Source organism: Sciurus vulgaris (assembly GCF_902686455.1).
Source record: "Sciurus vulgaris genome assembly, chromosome: 10".
Lineage (NCBI taxonomy): Eukaryota > Metazoa > Chordata > Mammalia > Rodentia > Sciuridae > Sciurus > Sciurus vulgaris.
In genome coordinates this window covers 97,304,117-97,326,274 of record NC_136470.1, presented here as the reverse complement: position 1 = coordinate 97,326,274, position 22,158 = coordinate 97,304,117, and the positions used below count along the sequence as shown (strand labels likewise).

At 34.5% G+C, this 22,158-nt stretch overlaps 1 protein-coding gene across 8 annotated transcripts in view; it reads left to right on the top strand.

Moving 5' to 3' along the window:
* Window positions 1-22,158, top strand: part of NAALADL2 (N-acetylated alpha-linked acidic dipeptidase like 2) — a 1,337,824-nt gene that overhangs the window by 1,286,601 nt on the left and 29,065 nt on the right. For all 8 annotated transcript variants that reach the window (XM_079155143.1, XM_079155140.1, XM_079155138.1 and 5 more), the window contains one exon: window positions 10,913-11,111. In XM_079155143.1, coding sequence (XP_079011269.1) covers window positions 10,913-11,111 — 199 coding nt within the window. The remainder of the gene's footprint in view (window positions 1-10,912; window positions 11,112-22,158) is intronic.

Genomic DNA, 22,158 nt, shown 5'->3' with positions numbered 1-22,158 from the left:
GGAGAAAACAGAACCCATTGGTGTAGGGTATCAGGAGCGGGGCTGAAGGAAGACTCAGGGTGGAGTTAACACAATTTAATGCCAGTTTTACCTGGGCTTGCTCTTGCCCTTTTATTTTCTGCAGGCAAAGACATTGGTTAAGGGTGAGGACCAAGGGTATGTATTAGGTTGCTGTATGGTGATAAGCTTCTGTTATAAGAGCATTAATCTTGTTTTATAAAAAACACATTCAAGAGAGAATGTGCTCCTGTTTTCCTAAATAAATAATTTCAACTGTGCTATTTTTTAAAAAAAATCATGCCTATATTTTCATTATAGAAATCTATCTACATGTACATTTCTTAAAAGCAGAGATTTTAATTGTTTTTTAGCTGTATTGAGTTTCTGTATTTTGTTTTATGTTGGTTTTTCTAGCCTCATGACCAAATAATTTTCCCAAACATCCAACCTCCTAAGATTGGGGGTTAGGATTTCAGCATATGAACCTAGGGGAAACACAACCATTCAGCCCAAAGAAGGAACATAATAGTCCTTCTGTAGGATTGCAAAGAAAGGCAGGGCATATGATAGATGGTATGATGAAGTGGGAGAAGCTCTTGGCAAGTATCTTTAGACTAGAAAAGCAGTAAAACAGCTCTGTAGGGGAGTGGAAGAGTGAGGAACTATGTGACAAGGTTCTTGGGCAGCATTAAGAGCCCACAGGCAATATGTATTTTAAGAAATATGTAGCCAGGTGTGGTAGAGTATGCCTGTAATCCCAGCTATTCAGGAGACTGAGGTAGGAGGATGGCAAAGTTGGAGGTCAGCTTCAGCAACTTAGCAAGACCCTAAGCAATGTAGTGAGAGACCCTCTCTCAAAATAAGAAAAATAAAAAATGCTGGTGGGGATGTGGCTTATTGGTAAAGCACGCTTAGAATCAATCCTCAGTACCAAAAAACAAATAAAACATATCCCAAAAAGAAATCTATATTGTAAATATAATTCAGTATAATTATATATTTCTTCCATCCTTCAGATGGAGATAAAGGTGTAAAGGATAGAAGACTTCTCTCTTAACCCATCACCATATTGCTTTTTGAAATTCATACAATAAAGAATGGATTAACAAGAACAAAGCCAACAGATTTATTTAAATTTTATGTGACAAAAGAGCCTTCAGAATTTAGGACCCAAAGAAATAGGGAAATCAGTTCATTTTGTGCTAATTTTAATGAAAAGTAGTTGTGTAGGATCATGATTGGAGTACCAAAGGTTATGGCCTAATGTTAATGAACTGTGGAGGTGGGTGGTTACAATGATCTGATCTGTTTGTCCAGTTTATTCTCTGTGTTCCTGTATCTTCAAGGATAAAAAAAAGTTTATTCCTCCAGGTATAGGCAAACTACCTCTGATTGGGAAGTTTTACAACCTACTTCATAGGAAGGTCAGAGAGTTATTTTATGGCCTGCTTCAGGGGAAAGTGGTGGGAGAAGATCAGGGAGACCTTTTTTTTTTGATTCTTCCTCAAATATCAAGGTGCCACACTTTGAGATAATGTGTCCTAAAACCCATCACAGGCATAGAACCAGCAGATTTAGCTTTAACCAGGACCAAGCCTTTTCTAACAGGACAGTACAGTAGTTGGATAAAACTGAGACTGTTTGCAAAGGAGCACTTCTTGTGAAGTATCACAACTGGGTGGATTAAAGTGAGTCTGTGAAGGAGTGAGGACAAGCAGAAGAGCCAACATCAGGTCTTGGGCAACTCAAAGAACTGATTCTGGTAAGACAGGAAGGGTGGTCAGCAAATGGGACTCTGGAAAATGAGAGTACAGATATTAGCAATGACAGCACCCAGTGTGGGATGATGGGAATGTGGAAGGTGGTCCTAAGAACTAAAAGGGGCTATGCAAATAAATACCAGAATACATCAACATGGACATTGAAATTGCCAAGAATTAAGACAGAAGTGGCAGAAAAGGGAGTGACTGTGAGTTAGGAACTAACTTCTTCAAAGCATGAGCAGTAATCTAGAAATGACTTAGAATATCCTTCCAGGGTCAGTGATAGAGAGGGCATGGGAGAAATAAGAGCCATTGTCTGAGAGGGCTGTAGTGGACAATATCACTGGGGAAGAGCCAGGTTTTGATTAAAACAAAAATATCCTGAGTGAATATCCTGAGTTCAGGTCACATTGATAAGACTTTCTTCAGTAGTGATATTCAAAAACATGTCATTATTGTATGAAAAAGACAGAACTAAAAAGCAAGGTGTTCTCCAAATTTTCCCTCTCTAGGCCAGGCATTGATTTGTACAGATGAAGTCCTGCCTGAAATGCACGTTCTGGGTTGGATCAGCAGGAGCACTTTGGCTTCTTGCTGTGTTAATAGACTGCTTCTGTGGCCAGTGAAGAGCCTCCCCTTTGATTGTTGTTTGCTTCTGTGTTTTGTTTCCTTTTGATGTGAAACTCCTTGGGTCTCCCTGTCACTTTCACTCAGAAAATGTGGCCAGTCTTGAGATGAGCCCATCTTAAAAATAAAAGCAAAGCAAAACAAAATGTAATAGAAAAATAGGTTCAAAAAATTCCTTTTACCATGTCCTGGAAATGAGTAAACATTTGATCAAAGTCACGTGGCTTATCGCCACTCTGTATTATTCTATAAAAATGTATTTTACCACTACCAACTTAAAATTATCATGGTGAAACACTATTTAAATGTTAGATAAATTGTAGGCACCTATTCTATTTTGATTCTCTTGGTAATAACCTTGTTTCTAAAATAGAATACTCTAAATTACTAATTGTGAATAATGAACAGGATTCACCAACACCTAAATAAATATTTCAATTTTGTCTACAATGCTAGATAATGTCATTAACTAAAGAGAGTTTTCATATTGTGTTAACTGAAACATATAATTTTACTGCTTAATACAAACTTAAGTTGTTGATATATTTTTTAGTTTGTTATGACAGTTAGCAGTGATTAGTCTTAAGTTGTAAATTACAGTTTTAAAAAAAAGTGACCTTCAAGGGCTGAACTATGAAATACTGTTTCTCCTTCCTGCAAACAGTATAAGTATGAAGGTCTCTGAAACCCAATTGCATTTTCAACAGTGTAATTTTTAGCCCTTGACAACCGGCCATCTTGTTTATTTATTACTCTAGTTTACAGTAGCAGCAGACCATTCTCCACTGTTCCCACAACCACCCGAAAGAAGGATAATTTACCAGTGAATAATTTGTTTGAGTTGATTTATAGTGTCGTTCTTGGAAGCTCATTTTGACGAGTGACCTTGGCTCTTAATATTTGGTCAATGCCAAACACATAATATAAAATGAATATTTATATGGGTTTATGGAGATAGAGCATAAATAGTAACTGAAAAGGTAACTGGTACACTTCAGATGTATTTGTGACAAAGAAAAGTTTGTACTGAAATGCAATGGGACTAGTTTGTGGGGCCAGAGGGAAACATCAAGAAAATATTAAAGTACAACTATACCATCGAACCTGAAGCAGACTAGAAAGTGATCTTACCCAGTTTACCATTTCCCATTTTATCTGATTTTTATGCATAAAGCAACCCTTTAAATGACAACTCTAGAGTTCTGATGCTTTTTGTTTAATATCTGCTGTTTTTCTTTGTCAGAATTCTGAATGTTAATATTTTAGCATTATTATAAAAACTGCATAGACCAAATAAAGGAAAATAAATTTTTATTTGATCTGACAGTGTACACATTTATGTAGTGCAAGTCAGACTTAGCAAGAAACATAATTTTGAATTCTGTGGCTTGTTGCCACCTCCTAATTGTCTAACTAAATGTAAAATAGTCGTTGGCAATGTTTCCTCCTGTTCTTTGAAAAACTGACAATGCTAATTTAATCTGATTTTTCTTTTTTTTTATTAACTCTGATAGTTCATTAATGTCAATCACTTCAATTAAGAAGGGACAGTATTTCAAGGTGATCCTGCCACTAAGAGAAGCATTTTGCATTGTAGTTTCAATTTTTAAGTGTCACTGGGTTTTTTTTACAATCATAAGTGATAGAAACACATCTACTCTGTTTAATTTTCTTTCTGAGCAATATAAAATGAATTTTCCAACTGGCAAAATTAAGCTGTGTGCTATACAAATTACATGACTCTAATCTTGGTTTTAATTACCACCAATTTCAACTCTGCACTTGCCTATGGATAGTGGGGGATCTGTACACTGCTCATCCCATGCTCTAAACTCCTTAGGAAACCCAAGGCAGTCTGTCAAATATCCAAACAACTCCAAGAAAGACTTTGTTCCCATGAGAATTCTGAATCCTGCTAGATTGGTAGCAATGTGACCTGAACTGGCATTTCTGAAACCGACCTTCTTAGGTGACAAGGACTTCAAAGCATTCTCTAAAAGTATCTTACCTTGCTTGCTCAGATTAATAAATAAATTTGATTAAGATTGGCCATCCATTGGATGGAGATTTCTAACAACAGATTTAGTCTCAATCTTCACTGTAATTTTGTATGAATTCTAACTGTACAACTCTATTAAGAATTGTATTTCCTTTGTTGTTAATCCGTACCTAATTCAGAAAAGGCCTTGAGGCTGTTGAATCTGTAAGAAAATCTGTTTCTTCTCCATATTGTCTATAATTGCATCCAGAAGACAGTTTTTCTTTAACACCATTTCTCATATTTTTATCACATACTATCAATTATTATTCTAGGCTCCTTTAGTTTTCTTCAGAGCCCTACTTTTATTTATCTCCTGTCTCACAGTCTGCTGCCATTCAATCAGCTTCTCTTTGTGGTCATCCTTACTTCTTGCTCATCCACACTTGCTTTTACTTTTCAGTTGTCTACATTCTACATGTGACAGTATGGTGTTGAAAGCTGCTAGTGAGTTCTCATTTTTTTGTCCTCTTATATGATAGTAATGGTCTGTTGTATGATGACTTTTCTCTCTAACTGTATTTTCAGGGTAAAATTCTTTGCCCATGAAAGTATAGAACCATAATCCATTATTCTACGTATGCCGCCTTGCTGGCAACACCTTTAAAGTTACTTCTGTAAAAAGTACTTTTGCACAAGGACCTGGGTTTTATCCCTGGCCAGAAAACAACAAAAATACTTTCAATCTTGGCTTATAATAGAATATAACTACTCTTTCCCTCATTTTGATTAATTTTGTTAAACTTTTTTTCCTTTTTCTGTTTCCTGGTTTAACCCACATAATTAAACTCACATATATTATTAAACATACAATTCCAGTTTTTTTTTGCTGCAGGAGGATAATGGTAAGAATAAACTATATATAAATGTGATTCATAAGAAGGTTTTTGTTCATTCTCCCAAAGCAGTCAATAACTAGATCATGTCATCACAAATATATCACAGTGACATCTATGAATGATAGAAAGAATCCAAGTTCCACTTTTTGTACCAGACTGACAGACTGGTAGAACCCATTCCATGCAGTATGTTGAAATTCCTGCTAGATTTTCATCTGCTGTGGTCACCTGGATTATTGGACAATCTTAAGAATTTACGAATGTTTCTATCAATTTGTTAAAAAGAAAGTGGCTACCTGAATTCTTCTAAACCTACTGACTTGGCATTTTTGCAAAAAAAAAAAAAAAAATTCTATTGTATTGTTTAGCCATAATTATGCATTGTCTTCTGGCATATTTATCTGTATATAATATTCTTCCATACATGCATTGTAAAATCAGCATTAGATTCTGGGAGTATTAGTACTCTACCAGCTCCCAGATTTCTTGCTCTACCTGAGTTTTGCTTGTTTAACATCTTTTCGTAACCAGCCAAGGTGATACAGTGTGATTCATACTAAAGAAGGCAGCGTGAAGAATAGAAAAGGTAGGAAAATAAAGGACTGTTGATTTCCCTGGCTGTAATCATATTGGCAATTTCTTCTCTTCTCTTTAGTGATGCCACAAGATATTTTTAAGATGACATTAAATAACATACATTTTCCTCCCCAAATAATCTCCTGTTCTGCTTTTAACCACTGTATTATGTGCAACATAAATCATACTTTTTTCTTGTCACTATAAATCAGTGAAGTCTAAGCTGTGATTGTGCAATTGTTAGCACCTTTAAAACTGTGATAAGCTCATCTATAGAAGAATAGGTACTGTGAAATACTATTAAAGAAAAAGGCTGTGTTTGTTTGATAGAAAAATGCAGTTTTAGAGTATGACCAGTACATTTCACTCTTAATTTAAAATGAAATTGAGTGGGTTTTTAAGACCATAGCCACAAAATAGAACCAAAAGATAGAGAAATGGAAATAAACTAAAATCCCAAACTTTTGGAGTATAAAGCCCTGAAGAGACCATAATAATAGTAAAATCACTCTTTAAAATAGGACTGGTATAAATTTGTCAAAGGTTGTAAAACAGACATAACACACAGGAGTTTATGCCAATGAAACTCATCACACAGTGAAGTGCCTCACATGAGAGGTGGTATCTGCAGGGCCCAGACCCTGGCAGGTGGGGACCTGAGTGAACTCAGTGGGTACAGTCAGCATTGCAGGTAAAGGCCTTATCCAGAAGTCGTATGTAGATAGCAAGTACTTTTGAGTTTCTGAGCTACACTTGGGAGGTGCTTTGGGACTCTGAGTCAAGGGACTTCAGGAGGACCGGTTCTTCTGGGAAGCACCTGGGCCCTTTCAAAGTCACTCTACAAAGCTTCAGAAGGAGTGTCTTACATGCATTGTGAGGTTTCTACCTCACTTGAGTTCACTGAACTGAGCTGGTGATGAAGTCCAATTTAGAAATAAGAAACTGAACTTCATAGAGTTATTGTGTCTTGGTCAGATGTGTACATTTAATAAGTTCTAGATTAGGCTTGAATCTAGATCTGTCAGATTCCCAAGCCCTGCCTCGCCTACTGTACCTCATTGACTCATGAGCCACACATTGTCTTGAGGGAAAGATGCTGCGGTAACCATAGCAGTTGGCTGGAAGACAGAGTATTCCCTGAGTGACACCATTAGGTCTTTTCTGAGTTGACCTGTCCAGATCTTAAAATCCATCTCTCGTTTACAATATCCAGCTCCATCCTCTCCATAAAAAGCTGAGAGGAAAGGTTTTAGTAAGAAATGGATGCATCTAGAAGGATGAGGACTGAGGGAAGAAGGTAAGATATGAATATTGTTGTTTATAGATAAAACACCTTTCTTTAAATGCTTCAGTGTAGATAAAGTCCCAGAACTTTTAAGAGCTCATTTGAGATCTTGAGTTTTAGGTAAATCCATGATCTTACTCTCTAGATTCACTTCTTCCCTGCATTTAGTTTAAAAAGTGAAATAACCATTTCCCCCAAACATGGTGAATAACAGTATTTAGGTAATTTATTCAAGAGTGCACTGATAGAAATTATGTTCACTGGGCTGTCTTATCTGTCTTTGAATACTGAGTGCTTGGTATTTAGACTACATACATATAATTTAAAAATAACCCTGTCTAGGGGAAATTTCTAGTTTCTAACTAAATTTCTTTGGTCAAATGGACTTATTATTTTATTAAATCTGAACTTTTAATAGCTTCATTTAATCCTGTATTCTCCAATGTTCACTATGCCTTAAGTGCAATTGTACATATTCTTAGTTTTTATAGCTTATTTGTAGGGAATATTCTAATTCAATTTAGTTTAACTTATCATTACCTTAAATTAACTCTTCTCTTTTAAATTTATTTCTTTTGTTTTCCAACAATTGATTTGTAGCAAGAAAATAAATGAAATAGTATTTATTGCTGCTTATTATGCACCAAACATCCCCCTGAATGGTTTTGTAGACATGGTTTAATATAATAATATATCTCAAAGAAGACGTTATCTTATAACTCAACATTCAATCAACAAAATTTTTAATAAATGACTACCATAGAACAGCTGTTATGTAAACATCTGAAGATAGAAAGACAAAACATTTGCTGACCCTGTGTGATTCTTTTCAGTCGAGAAAATAAGAAAGACAAGGCAGATGAGGATATAAATATTGCAGATGTTTTGATGCTATAATAAAAATACATGAGACAATCATTTGTTGGTTGAATGAAATGCCTGGTACAATTTCAGTGCCAGGGAAATGACAGTGCACCAAACAGACAGCAGAGTCTTCCCTCACAGAGCAGACACTGTTGGAGGTCCCCAGGGGCACAAAGGATCAATCCTCTGGGTCACCAAGGCTTCAGTGGAGAAGGGGGCATTTTTTTTTCTGGGTTCTATTTAAAGGGAAAAACAAACTCTAAATAACAGAGAAATGGAATATTTGGAGCATCATTTATATATCAGAATGATTGAAGGAACGTGGAAAGCAAGGCTGCTTTTCAATTTGTAACCTCGCACCCTCGAGGCAATGCGGTACTGTACCGTTGTGTGTGGCAGGTTTCTATGTCAGGGATCTTTCCGGAACTAGCCAGTTCCTGAAGCTGTCGATTTTCTAAATCTGCACTACCATGAAAGATAAATTCATTTAAAGCCAAATAAGGTAGAATGGTACAATTTGTCTCACTTGATTCAGTAGTAATGCCTTCAATTCTGTAGAGTATGTTAGATCAGAACAAATTTTTCTTTCTTAAATGGAAGACTCTCAAGGATGTCGAACTTGTTTTTTCTGTTGTTCAGTCTTTCAATTCCAGTGTAATCTGAATGTGAGTTATTCATTCTATCCATTCCTTGTGCAGATATTCCCTCTAAGTTCCCTGTACATTAACTATAGTGAATCATTATAACTTAAGAAAAATCTTCAGAAAATAACTCTGAGTAAGTTATTCGGGGCTACATTTTCAAAATGAGTAAAAGTACTTGCTCCTGCCACCTAAAGTTTTGCTGTATAATCAAACAAGATAATGAATGTGAAATGTATTTTTAGAATATCAAAGGTCAACACTTTGTGGACTCCTACAAATGACCTTACTCATATTAATTTCAGTGAAGAGGGAGCTGCACATTAGTGCCTAGTATACAGTATCGTTTTTTTTTTTTTTCTTCTACCAAAGTCTTTTACTAGGTGCATATATAATAATAACAAATATTCTCTGAGAATGTTCCTTGTGACACTGCCTGTAAATCTCATTGTATCCCTTACAAAATGATTATCTCTTTAAATAATTTTATTTTATTACTGGACTTTTTCTAAACATACTTTATTTAGTAAACAATTATTTAGTAAACAATTATTTAGTAAACAATTATTGAGTGTCAGCACTCTGCTGGACTCTAAAGAAATTGACGTGTATATCGGTCTCCATTTAATGAAAGTGAGAAATAATAAAGATTATTTTGTCATCAGTGCTACCTTGTTTTCCTTTTCTTAACCTATTATTACCTTTCTGTGGTGTTTCTTAAACTTTAAGATTCATAGACTAATTGGAGTAACATATTGAAATGGAGATTCCCAGGTTCTACCCCTAGAGAGATTAAGCAGACCTAGGGATCTGTATTTTAATTAAGTGTTTGGGGAACTGTTGATACTTTGGACTTCACTTGGAAAGAGTCCTTATATGATGTGTCCTTTTAATCCAGGACTCTCTCTAGTGAAGGCAACATCAGGCCTCCTCAAATCCCTCCATCTGCCTGTCTCACTGTCACTTGCTGACTGGCAACTTAGATTTTTCAGGTCTATATTCATTCATCACCCTACCTTGAAATAATCCTCTGTTGTGATGTGCTGACCTTGTTGAAGTCTCTTGTACCTAGTCTCCTCAGAATGACTCTACCATGTAAAGACTGATTGAAATAGTGGAATGTGTGGAAGAGGATGAAGGAATGCCCCTGTCATAATATGACCAAAGAAAGGCTTTTAAATAAGGTCTCAAAACACATCAGCTGGGAACTACTTACCTGGAAGGAAATCCTATATGTTTATTAATCATTGAATTCTCATAACAAATCTATGAAGTAGGTACTATTATTACTTTCATTTTATAATTAAAGACACTGAAGCTCAGGAACTTTATCAATATCACACAAATACTGTGGAGTAAAGAAGGGATATAGGTCAGGTGGACTGTCTCCAACATTCAGAGTCCACTACAGTTCTAGTGCTGCTTTTCTCTTAGTCAAAGGAGTGACGTCTGCACCTCTTGTTACCACCATTAATGTAAAAATAACTTCCAGTAATTTGCAAAACAAGTGAAGGAAGGAGACACAAATCTCAAAAGCAAATCAAAACACAACTAACACTACACCACATAGTTTTTGTGCATTTTAAATTCAAAGATTTATTTCACTGTCACATTACAGAAAATTTCTAGTAAGGAAAAAAAAGAGCATAATATACATATAATGACACATAGTAATGTACTTCACGTTCTCAGAAGATAAGATGACTCCTTTATATTTTTCTAAATGGAGGATACTACATGGTGAGTATAAATTTTTGAATCAGAAAAACTGGGCTTCTAGTTCTGAACTGTTACTACCTTACTTGATGACCTGAGAAGTTTTGCTTATTTTAATTCATTCTCAGCATCTTATAAAATGAATTGACAATACAAGACTTTTTTAAATACTAAATAAAGCAATTAAGTAAGTAAAGTGCTCAACACAGTGTCTGTAATATAGCAATCTGTCAATAATCCATATCTATTTACTGCTAGTAGTAATAAACTTACTGGTAGTAATAAACTTAATTTAGTAGAATATGAAAACTAGTTTAGACAATACTTTTGGCAGAATGAATATATTATCAAAGTTTAATTGATGTTGAATTTTTTCCTTGTGATGGAAAAATTAAAATACATACACCCCTTTTTGTGAAGGGACAGAAAAAAATGAACTGTCATTGACAGTACACTCCATCTTGAGTGGACTGCCTGGTTTACCACTTACAGTCATGATGGCAGAAGTTGACTTTGTTCCTTTGAGAATTTCCCTTCTGAGGTGGCTCATTTATCTTCCACAGGTGATCATCCCAATGCTCAGCAACTGCTAGCCACAGCGTCACGTCTGCGGGAGAGCGCTGAACTCTTTCAGTCAGACGAAATGCGACCTGCTAATGATCCCAAGGAGAGAGCTCCTGTCCGTGTCCGGATGCTGAATGACATCCTCCAAGACATGGAGAAAAGCTTCCTGGTGCAGCAGGTGCCACCGGGTTTTTATAGGTAGGATATTTATTTCCAAATGTATTTATTTACTTTTGTCCTTGATTGAATTATTTTGAATTTTAGAATATGTATCTCCTGTGAACATAACACTTTAAAAACTAATCAGTAACATCTACAATGTGAAGGCCATCCCTCTGCCAAAGAAAAGTACAAATGTAAAAATAGAGAATAAAGGGAAGTTGGTTTAATAGTAAACATATAGAAAATGACTAAGGATATTTTCACATTAATTAATTTCAACATAAGTCAAATGTGATATGGCTACTGAAGAAAGCAAGTGGAATTAAAGCTCTATCACTGTGAATATTACAACCTAGTCTTGGTGCCTTAAGCTCCTGAATATTTGGGTAACACAAAGTTTTTATGATGGTGGCTTTTAGGGCAAAGCACCTAAACTCTCTCCACATCTTAATTTCTACATCTATAAAGTAAGGTGGTAGAATGAGATCCTTTTATTAAAAAAAAAAAAGGACTTTTAATATTTCTGATGCTTGATAATTTTCCTTTATGATTTTAAACTCAAATTTACATTTAAAGTCCGTATTTATATAATGTCCTCTTTTTACATTTTTTTTGTAGATAATAGAGATTAAACTCAGAGGTTCTTAACCCTACATCCTGAGTTCTCTTATTTTTATTTTTTTATTTTTACTTTTTTTTAATCTTACAAAGTTGCTTAGGGCCTTGCTGCTTTGCTGAGGCTGGCCTCAAACTTGTGATCCTCTTGCTTCACCCTCTTGAGCTGCTGAAATTACAGGTGTGTGCCACCATACCCAGCCTTTATATAATGTCATCTAACACTATGACCCAGTAAGACTTTGGGAAATAGTCGTTTATTAAAATACTTTAAAGGAACTGTATGCTAGATGCATTCTTTAAAAGCATCAGAGATGAGTATTCACCTTATTAAAAACACCTATCCAGATGAAGGATCTTCCAGTGCATGAATGGGAAACAGAAAGAACAAGGTAATTAAGTAAAATATAGTGATGGTACATGTAACAACAACTAAAGAGGAAAACCAAATACTTTATTAAATCGAGATTTATTAAAAAGCCAGAGTAGGCACATTATATTTTAGGATACATTTAGTAATTTTTTCTATTTTCTTAATTTATTAAGAAAAATTGAGGTTAATAAAAATCATACAAGAAGAGTATAATTTGATATATGACAAAATAGGACAATTTCCCCATTTATCTTTCCTGGAAGCTACACTAGATATGAAACACAACTCTAGGAGCTAAATTTTCCTTCTAGTAAATTTTCCACCCCTTCAATAACCTGTATGGACTTAATTTATTTTATCATGTATTTTTAATAGAAAAGTAAATATTTGTCAGCCCCTGAGTTAATAATGATTAAACAAGTGATATATTTTTTGTGAGTAATTTGATTACAGCATACATTGTATCCCAGTTGTACAGGTCTTGAAATGTTGATTATTAAATGTTCTAATTCACATAACAAATTTTAGGGCTGAAAACTTATGGTTAAATGTTTTGGTATTGTGCTAAACTTTCGCTATGGTTTTTAAAGGGATACATATCTGACATTTGTTTTCTTAGTTCAGATGCTAGATCATATGATCCACTGATACTAGTTTTGTAAAAAAACTGTTAATTATTTTTCCAAAGCAGCTCTACCATTTTACATTCTCACCAGTCATAAATGACACCTTTTTGTTGCTCCACATTCTAACCAAAATTTGGTGTTGATGGTGGTTTGGGAATTCGCTATTTTAGTAGGTGCTTGTTGGTATCTGTTCCTTTAAGCTTACAGTTCTCTAATGACATGATTTGCAGCATCTCTTCATATGCTTCTTCCCCATCTCTATATTTTCTGCAATGATATATCTATTACAATAGTCTGTCCATTTTTAAAAACTGAGCTATTTGTGTTCCGGTTATTGAGTTTTAAGAATCCTTCTTATATTTTGTAATGTCATCCTCTATCAGATATATGTTTCAGAAAGGTTTCCTCCTGTTCTGTGGTTTGTCTCTTGGTTCTCTTAATAGTATCTTTTGCAGAGATGAAGTTTTTAGTTTTCATATCTTCTAGCTTATTGGCTTTCCTTTCATATATCAGGCTTTTGCATTGTCTCAAGAAAGTGATTGTCAAACTCCAGGTCACCTTGATTTTGTCTTGTGCTATGTTCTAGAAGTAGTATTGTTATGAGTTTTGCATTTAGGTCTGTGATCTATTTCAAGTTTATTTTTGTATATAAGTTTGGCTCTGGAGCCAGTTTTTTTGTTGTTGTTGTGATTGTTTTGCACATAAATGTTCAGTTGTTGTGCATGGTTTGTTTAGACTCTGCCTTTCTCCATTGACTTGCCTTTGCCCTTTTGTCACACAATATAGTTTTAATGTCTTTTGCCATCAGCATCTCACTAGTTCCCAGATTAACTCTCAGAATTAAAAATGCCATATAAAAGTGATATTGTAGAAAGAGCATTATGCTTAGGATTTACAAAAGTTGGAAGATGTTTGAGCAGTAAAATGTGTCTTTTGCTTTTAGATGACCTGCAGACTAATGGGTACCTGAGCAGTTAGGTGCTTATCTCTGAAATAGAAAATCTCAATGGGCTGTAATAGTAACATGAAGTGCGATGAAATGAGGATAAGAAGTAAGAAGATGATTCATAAACTATATAGTCCTATGTAATAATTACAAAATAAAATAATTGTATATCATTATGCTATTTTTATTCCTGACTATCTAGTGGTCTCATTTCCAAAGCCTAGAGAGAAATATTTTTAAATTAAGCGACACAAAAACTTCTTTACCCTCAGGATCAATACAGTGAGGTACATATTTCATTTAAATTTTTAAAAATATATATTTCTTTTCCTTTAATAAACAGTTGATCATGGTCTGCCATTGAGAGTTTCCCATATTCCACAGAAAACAAAGAATTTGGAGGGAGGGTGAATTAAATATGCAGTTAAAAAAAGAGAGAAAATAAAGTATCTGAATATCACTGCCTTCCAAAATAAATCAAGGTACTTTTAAAAAGTAGTTAAAAAACATTTTTTAGTGTTCTCAGAATGTCTTTGTAAGCATTTTGGTCTTTTGAGGCAGATTCTGCCACATGTACTAAGTTTTGAAATTTGAACTACTTTCTTAGAATTTGGCACCAACCATTTTGTGATTGAAGTATTACCTTGCATGTGCATTCTTCCTAGCTTATTTTAGCAAATTCCAGGAAGATTCCTGGTCTCATCATCAATTATTAGGTTTACGGGGATGAATTCTTGATTCTGAGGTTGTATCTATTATTTCCTTTCTTCATTCACCAATACATTCTGTCTATATAGTCTTTAAATTGGTAAAGTGCTAAGTTATTGCCAGCTCTTTCATTTTAAATGAGTGGAACCAGACAGAGACTTTTGATTTAAAAATCTTAATGCACAAGTAGAAAACCATGGGATTTCAAAACTGCTTTCTGCAAAAATGATTAGCAAAGATTTTCTGTTAATAGGCAACCCAAATATATGGGTCCTAGATATAGCAATGTGAACTCATATTCATGCACTGGGGTAGAAGAGCTGCATAAAATCACACATTTACTATGCTTACACATTTAGGATTTACAAAAGTAGGAAGATGTTTGAGCAGTAAAATATATCTTTTGCTTTTAGATGACCTACAAACTAATGGGTACCTGAGTATTTAGGTGCTTATCTCTAAAATAGAAAATCTCAATGGGCTGGATAGCAATTAAACAGAAAGAAATCATTTCCCTTCCTATCCATGCCTTCTCTTCTCTCTCTCTCTCTCTCTCTCTCTCTCTCTCTCTCTCTCTCTCTCTCTCTCTCTCTCTCTCTCTCGGACACACACACACACACACACATACATTTCTGCAGCACCAAGAGTGGTTAAGCAGGATTTTAATGGAATTTTACCAAAGTTTAGGACATTTGATGTGGTTTGGGAGAGAAGCATCAAAAACTTACCATTTCATTTGTATTGCAATGTTTCTGATTGAAGGATGTAGAAATTTGAGAAAGAAGCAGACATGAGCCACTGCCTAATATTAGCTACCATGTAGAAATGGTACTTTCAGAAAAGTGAACATCTTCAAGATCCATCATTAAAAATGAATTAAAGTCTAAGTGTTACCTTTAAAAGAAATCTATTGGTAATAATAGCCTACTCTTCTTTCTAAATCTGTGGTTTTCCAGCTACATCTTGGTTAAGTAGACTACAGGGGTATCTATATTTCTAATATTATTTCTCCAAAGATACATCAGAGTATCCAGTGATGGCCATAATCAGGGACTTAGGGAACAGAGCCTATTTGTAAGTTGAGGGACAGTATGTCCCTGTGCCTGTACATGTGTCCTTATGAAAGATGTGGCAACACATTATAAAGTATGTTCTTTTGGAGACAGCGAAAATGGCCTTGTAAAAGTTCAGAGGACCATTTCAAGCTAATCCAGGCCAAGGCAATTTTTTTTTTTTTGTCTGCATCCCTGAAAGCAGGAAAATAGCAGTGTAAATGTCAAGATGCTTCTGCCTTGAACCAAGAATAAACAAACCAAGCAATACATTAAAAGTAGTTTTCAAACACATAAGCTACCAAACTTTGTTTTTAAAAAATGTTAGAACTATTTAGCCAAGGAATGACATTACACAGAATTATTTAAAAAACACATTTCTCAGAAACTCTGTGATCAGGTTTCCAGCTACATATTCAGTATATACATTTGATTTTAAGAAATTTAAGATATGAAAATCCAACTCCCCAAGCATTTCAGAATAACAATGATCTCATTATACAGTTTTCATGGTGTTTTAATAAGAGTTAGTTATGTAAGTACTAATAAAACCTTATGTTCAGTTTTTGATTGGGATAATGACTACTTTGTTCGGGTTGTATTTTTCTTTTAGTGAGGTGTGGGTGGTCTGAATGGAACTAAAATCCCACCATTGTTTCTCTTGTCATTAATTCTATCAGCAATGCCTCTGATTTCTTTATGCTATGAAAAAATAACTAGTGATTAAGAATTACCATAATGCTTTAAAAATATTTTTAATAGCCACCAATTGCACAAAAGAATGTATGTATGAATACAGATCATAGTCTACACAATGTAAAATTTCCAAAAGGAGATTGGAGATCTGGCTGCTCATACACACAATTTTTACATTCATGATCATTGTATACATTTGCTTTTATGTTTTTATGAATAAATGCATATATTAGCTTTAGAGTTACATATCCCTTTCATATTTTTAAAGCTTCTACTTCTATAAAGAGCAAAGAATAAAAATTCTATCCTAAATAACTGTGTGGTGTAGTGGGGAGATCACTAAGCTAAGAACTTAGAGATGTGGATTTGAGACCTAAAAGGGCCACTAATCAAGTTGCCCTAGAACCTTTCATTGTCTTCCATGTCATTCATTTTTTTAAACAATTAAGAAAAGATAAACCATGATATCTCTAAGTTCATATAAATATTAGTTATGAAGGAATTTAAAGCTATTAAAGAATTGATTTCTGATTTCTTTTCAATGCATAACAGAGAAATAATGATTTCACTGAATGTAGATAAATGATAAACTCCAGGTTCTCCATAAGGATTAACATGAGGATTTTCAGAACATGATTTTCTCTCCTTTATATTATCTCTTTGTACTCTCATCAACACAGCATTTTCATGTGTGCAAGCATCTAACCAATTTAATATGATCCAAAGAAAATTGAAAGGATCATGTTCAATGTTTTCTTTATATGCACTGAAGCACAAAACATCTCCTTTTGCTACAAAATGAAAGTACTCATAGATCACATGTTTAGTGGATCAAATGCTCAGGAATTATTTTGTACTTAACAATAGCTAAATTGTTAATACTGTCATTTTCTTCTTGTAAGAAATAGATCTTTATTTTGCAAGTAAATAAATATGTAGCAATAGAGCATGTTGAGACAGAAAGGGCTGAGAAACACTAGGCGTGGTTCTATAGAGCACATATTTATTTCTGTACCCCACCCTCAGTGGAATCCTCTGTTCAAATGAAAGCTTACATGGATTACTCTAGTTGAGGAAGAAATGGACTAGTTGCCCTGTCCTCATGGTCAGCTGAAGGGCCTTCATAGGTTGCCAACCACTACCCTTGGTGTGCTGCTTTTCTAGTCTAATTACAAAGAACACACACACACACACACAAATTTTCCACTAATGAAAAGAAAAAGTCTGTGAATTTATAATCATATTAGAATGATATCAACTTGGAAACTTACAAGGATAATAAAAAGATGAAATGGGAAGTACTCATCGCATAGTTAATAATTCAATCTAAATATTCAATAAAATAGATGATTGATATCCTTATAAAAATACAACAAACTGTCAAGTTATATGGGGTAGCGTTCTAGTATTTCCTATCCATCTGTGCTTATCAGAAGTTTTAGTGAGAGATAGATATGCAATCTATGAATTCAGAGTAGGAACAGTCTTAGTAGAATTAGAAGTTTGTATGTGCCTTGAAAGTGTTAGATACATAACAGTCAAAGAAACAAGCTGTCTCTCGAAATCAAGGACTATTGGAACTGGAAGAACACCCTCAATGACAATGCTACCTACCTGCAGCTCTCAAGCAGGCAATTTCCAGGAGTTCTCCAAAAATCCATGAATCTCATTCTGCCACCTGCTTACTTGTCTTCAACCACTGTTGAAGGGTGCAGATTAATTTCCTCTTCTGCTTTCTAGGTCTCTCATTGTGCATCCTTTTCTGTGCTCTGAAATACATCTGTTGATCCCCTTCCTCTACCCTAATGGTTTCTCTTCTATGTTCATGATGTACTTGGTTCTTATTTTCCCCTTTGTCTTCTCAAAAGGAGAGAAAGGTACTGTGCTTGTCCGAGACTAGCTATTTCACTTACCATGCTACTATCCAGTTCTAAATACTTTCTTGCAAATTACATTATTTTGTTCTTTATGACGTAATAATACTGCATCGTATATAGACCACATTTTCTTTATTTCCTCCTCTGTTGATGGACACCTACACTGTTTCAGTAACTTCAGAGTTGCGGATTGTGCTGCAAAAAAATATGTATATGCATGTTTCTCTCAAGTATGCTGACTTTGATTCCTTTGGATAAATAGCTAGGCCATATGATAGTTCCATTTTTAGTTTTTTTGAGGCATCTTTGTACCAATTTCCATAGTGGCTGAGCCGATTTAAATTACCAATAGTGTACAAAGGTTTCCTTTCCCCACATCCTCACCAGCATTTATTGTTATTTATATTCTTAATGACTGCCATTCTGACCTGAGTAAGATAGGAACTGAACACAGTTCTGATTTGCATTTCCTTGATGGCCCAAGATGTTGAACTATTTTTTTCATATTTTTGTTGGTAATTATACTTTACCCTTTGAGAAATGTCTGTTAAGCTCATTTGTCTCTGTATTGATTGGGTTTTTATTTATTTGGCATTGAGTTTTTTGAGTTCTTCATATGTTTGGAATATGAATCCTCTGTGAGAAGCAGAACTGGCAGAGATTTTTCTCCCAGTCTGTTGGCTGTTTCTTCTGACTACAGTTTGCTTTGCTGTGCAGAAAAATTTGATACCATTTATCAATTTCATTTATTGATTCTTGTTATAATTTTCTGAGTATAGGATAACTATTCAGGGAGTTTTTGCCTACACCCATATGTGAAAGTGTTTCCCTTGGTTTTCTTTTGGAAGTTGCCAAGCCTCTTGTCTTAGGCCTCAGTCTTCATCCATTTTGGGAGAACTTCTGTATGATGTAGGAGATAGAATCTAGTTTTGTTCTTCCTAGATCTGTTTTATTATTATTATTATTATTATTATTAATTATTACCATTAGTGTGTGATACTGGAGATTGAAACCAAGGATACTCTACCACTAAGCTATACCCCCACCCTCATTTATTTTTTAATTTGAGGTAGGGTCTTGTTAAGTCACTAGACTGACCTCCCGAAGTGATGGGATTACAGATGTGTGCTACTGTGTGGGCTTCTTCCAGGATTTTAAAGGAACTGGGATTTGCTCTATGCTGCAGTTGGTGGTAGTAGTGGTGGGACTGGATCCCATCCCAGGCTTTGAGTGGAATATTTAATTGGTAATACATTTGCCTGTCAAGCAGAGGTTAGAAAATTTAGGAAATAGCCAAGAATTTTAAAAAATAAAATAATCATCATGTATCATGCACTTAATACGCTTAATGTATACCTTGGGTCTTCACGACAACATGCATGATGGTTGGAGCTGGTAGTTTTGCCCAGAGTCCTGATTCCAAAGCCTTCTTTCTTCTTTATCACACCCTCCAAAGTAGGAGGATCCTATTTTTTATGTAGGATCCTATTTTTTTCTTTAGTTGCTCTTTGTATATTTTTTCTTGCTCTGTGAATCATTCATGTTCATATTTTCCCCATTATGCAAATGGGATGTTTGAGGCTCAGAAAAATAAAACTTTTCTCCAAAGTTATTAGGGATGATAAATGGCATAAATTGGTTAACCAATAAACCTAGTTTCAGCCATTCTGATTTAATTTTTAACAAAATCATTGACTACTTTGGTAGTTAAGTTGACAGGAGTAAGATTAAAAAGGACTTTTTTAAAAGATGAGTAACTTAAACAATCATATTTCAAGTCAATAAAGGCAAACAGAATATATTTTATCTCAGAAAAAAATGGATATGGATCACTTTGCTTAGGCTCTAGGATTAATACCAATGGATTAGGTGATATTTTCTTCCTTATATTTGCCCTTTTCCTTATTTTAATATTATCATTTTTATCTGTGAGGTATTTATTGGTGCCTCCTCTTCAATATATGTACCCAGGATAACTACAAATAACATTAGATCCATTAATTCATCATGTACTTAGAGTTTAACAATTGCCAAGACTAGCCCAGGCACTGAGGATAAAATGAATGTAAATGAAAAGATCAGCCCCACTCTTTTGGAAAGGAAAAGAATGAGCAGATAAAGGACCAATTAAATATGTAATTAGAAATTTAAAATTCTCCTAAAGAAAAGAAACATTTTTTTTTTTTTTTTAATGAAACCTAATTATTTACTTGGGGAAAGTAATTTAAGCTGAAACTAGAGAATAGACAAGAACCTAGAGGCCACAGGGAAGGGCTCAGGTGCTATTTTAGTGCTTTAAAAATCTGAATATTTGCAGATAGTAACAACATTTTATCTACCTATTAATCAGTCTATCACCGTGTATCTATGTATTTCTGACTGCTCTGTAGAAAAAGGATTATCAAGATAATGGAAGAAATGAAGAGGTTATAATAATGTATGATTTTAATAATCTAGGTGTATTAGTCAGATTTCTCCAGGTAAACAGCAGGAGAGAGAGGCAGGTTGGGGGAGGAAGGAGACAGAGAGAGACAGAGGGTGAAACAATATTTTAAGTAATTAGCTCATATGATTGTGGAGGCTGCAGAGGTGAAATCTGATCTATAGAGTAGACAGATTGGAAACTCAAGGAAAGAGTTGATGTTGTAGTCTTGAGTCCACAATACATTCAAGAAAGGCAGACTGGACATTCAAGTGGAATTACTGTATTACCATCTTGGGACAGGAATTCTTTTTTCCAGAGGGATGCAGAAGAATTTTGGTTGTTAGCTTTCAACTGATTAGATAAGGCCCAGCCACATTGTCAAGGGAAATCTCCTTAATTTAAAGTCAACTGATTGTGAATGTTAGTAGGATATACCAAATACCATCATAGCAATGTATAGACTAGTGTTTGACCAAAGATTGTGCTACATAGCCTTGCTAAATTGATATTTAAAATTAATCATCACAGAGATTATGTTAGTGGAAATGAAAACAAGAAAAAAAGTTGAATTTGTAATATTTTGGAATTAGAACCTACAAAACTTTGTGGTGGATAAGATTTGAGGGTGAAGATGAGGGGAGAAATTAAAAAAAAATAACATCTTCTCATGAGCAGTGAATTTTAACCACTATGAGGTAGGCAGAATGAGTCTGTTTTCTAAAAGAGATTCTGCTGATTTCTGCCTAAATAATATGATTGACAAGATAAGAAAACTCTTGTTAAGTACTTTAAATGGCTGAATATTCTTGGAAAGAAATTCTGTCCATATCTGCCTGGTTATATTTGGCTAATTCTGATGTCAACAAAAAATTCACCTTTCCTTCTCTTTCTCATCCAGAAATAATTACATGCAAATAGTAATTGGCTCTTGGTGTAATAATGTGAAATGGGAAGAAATGTGGCCAAATATTTTTGGAAGGAATAGCTCTTAACTGTGCCAGTTAAAACATCTCCAATTTTTTTTTTTATTGCTAATCATAGTAGGTTCACTTTCTAATCAAAGCTCACATATGCAAAACCAGGGAGTTTTGAAGATATACTAACTCACTGTGATTTTACAAAATATCATTTTAGCCTTGCCTGTTGCAAAAGTTTTGGAGGAAAGAAAGTAGTGTATGTCACCAAATGTTACATGTACTTTCTGAAGGATGTACCCCAGTTCTCATTTTCTATCTCACTTTCCTTTACTTAACTATGAAATTAAATGGTTTTGTAAAAACATAAAGAATAGACATTTTTTGAAAGTGGATTCATAGCCAATTTTTTTCTAAAATGAAATATCTTATAGATAAACAGAAAATCATTATGGACTTTGAACTGCCAAATAAGATGAAAAAAAAAAAATCAGTTACAAAGAAACAGAGACAGAGATTTCTTGTTTTCTTTAGTTGGGGTAGAATCCAGGCAGGTTATCATGGAGAAGATAAGTTTTAAGCAGGGATCTTGTACATTAGTTGACAGTGGTCTTTCAAAGATGGAATGGAAGAATGGAAGGGTACTTTCCAACAGAGACTTTCTAAGTGGTATCAGGTTTTGTTTCTCAAAATCTAATTGGTAATACTTAACATCTTTCACTGTTGAGATAATCAAAGTTACACATTCTTTTAGAATGTGATAAAACATTCCAAGAGCATTGGATCTCTTACCCCATGCCTAAATAACTATGGATAGTCTGCTGTTGTAAACTGGAAAAATGAGTGAAAGT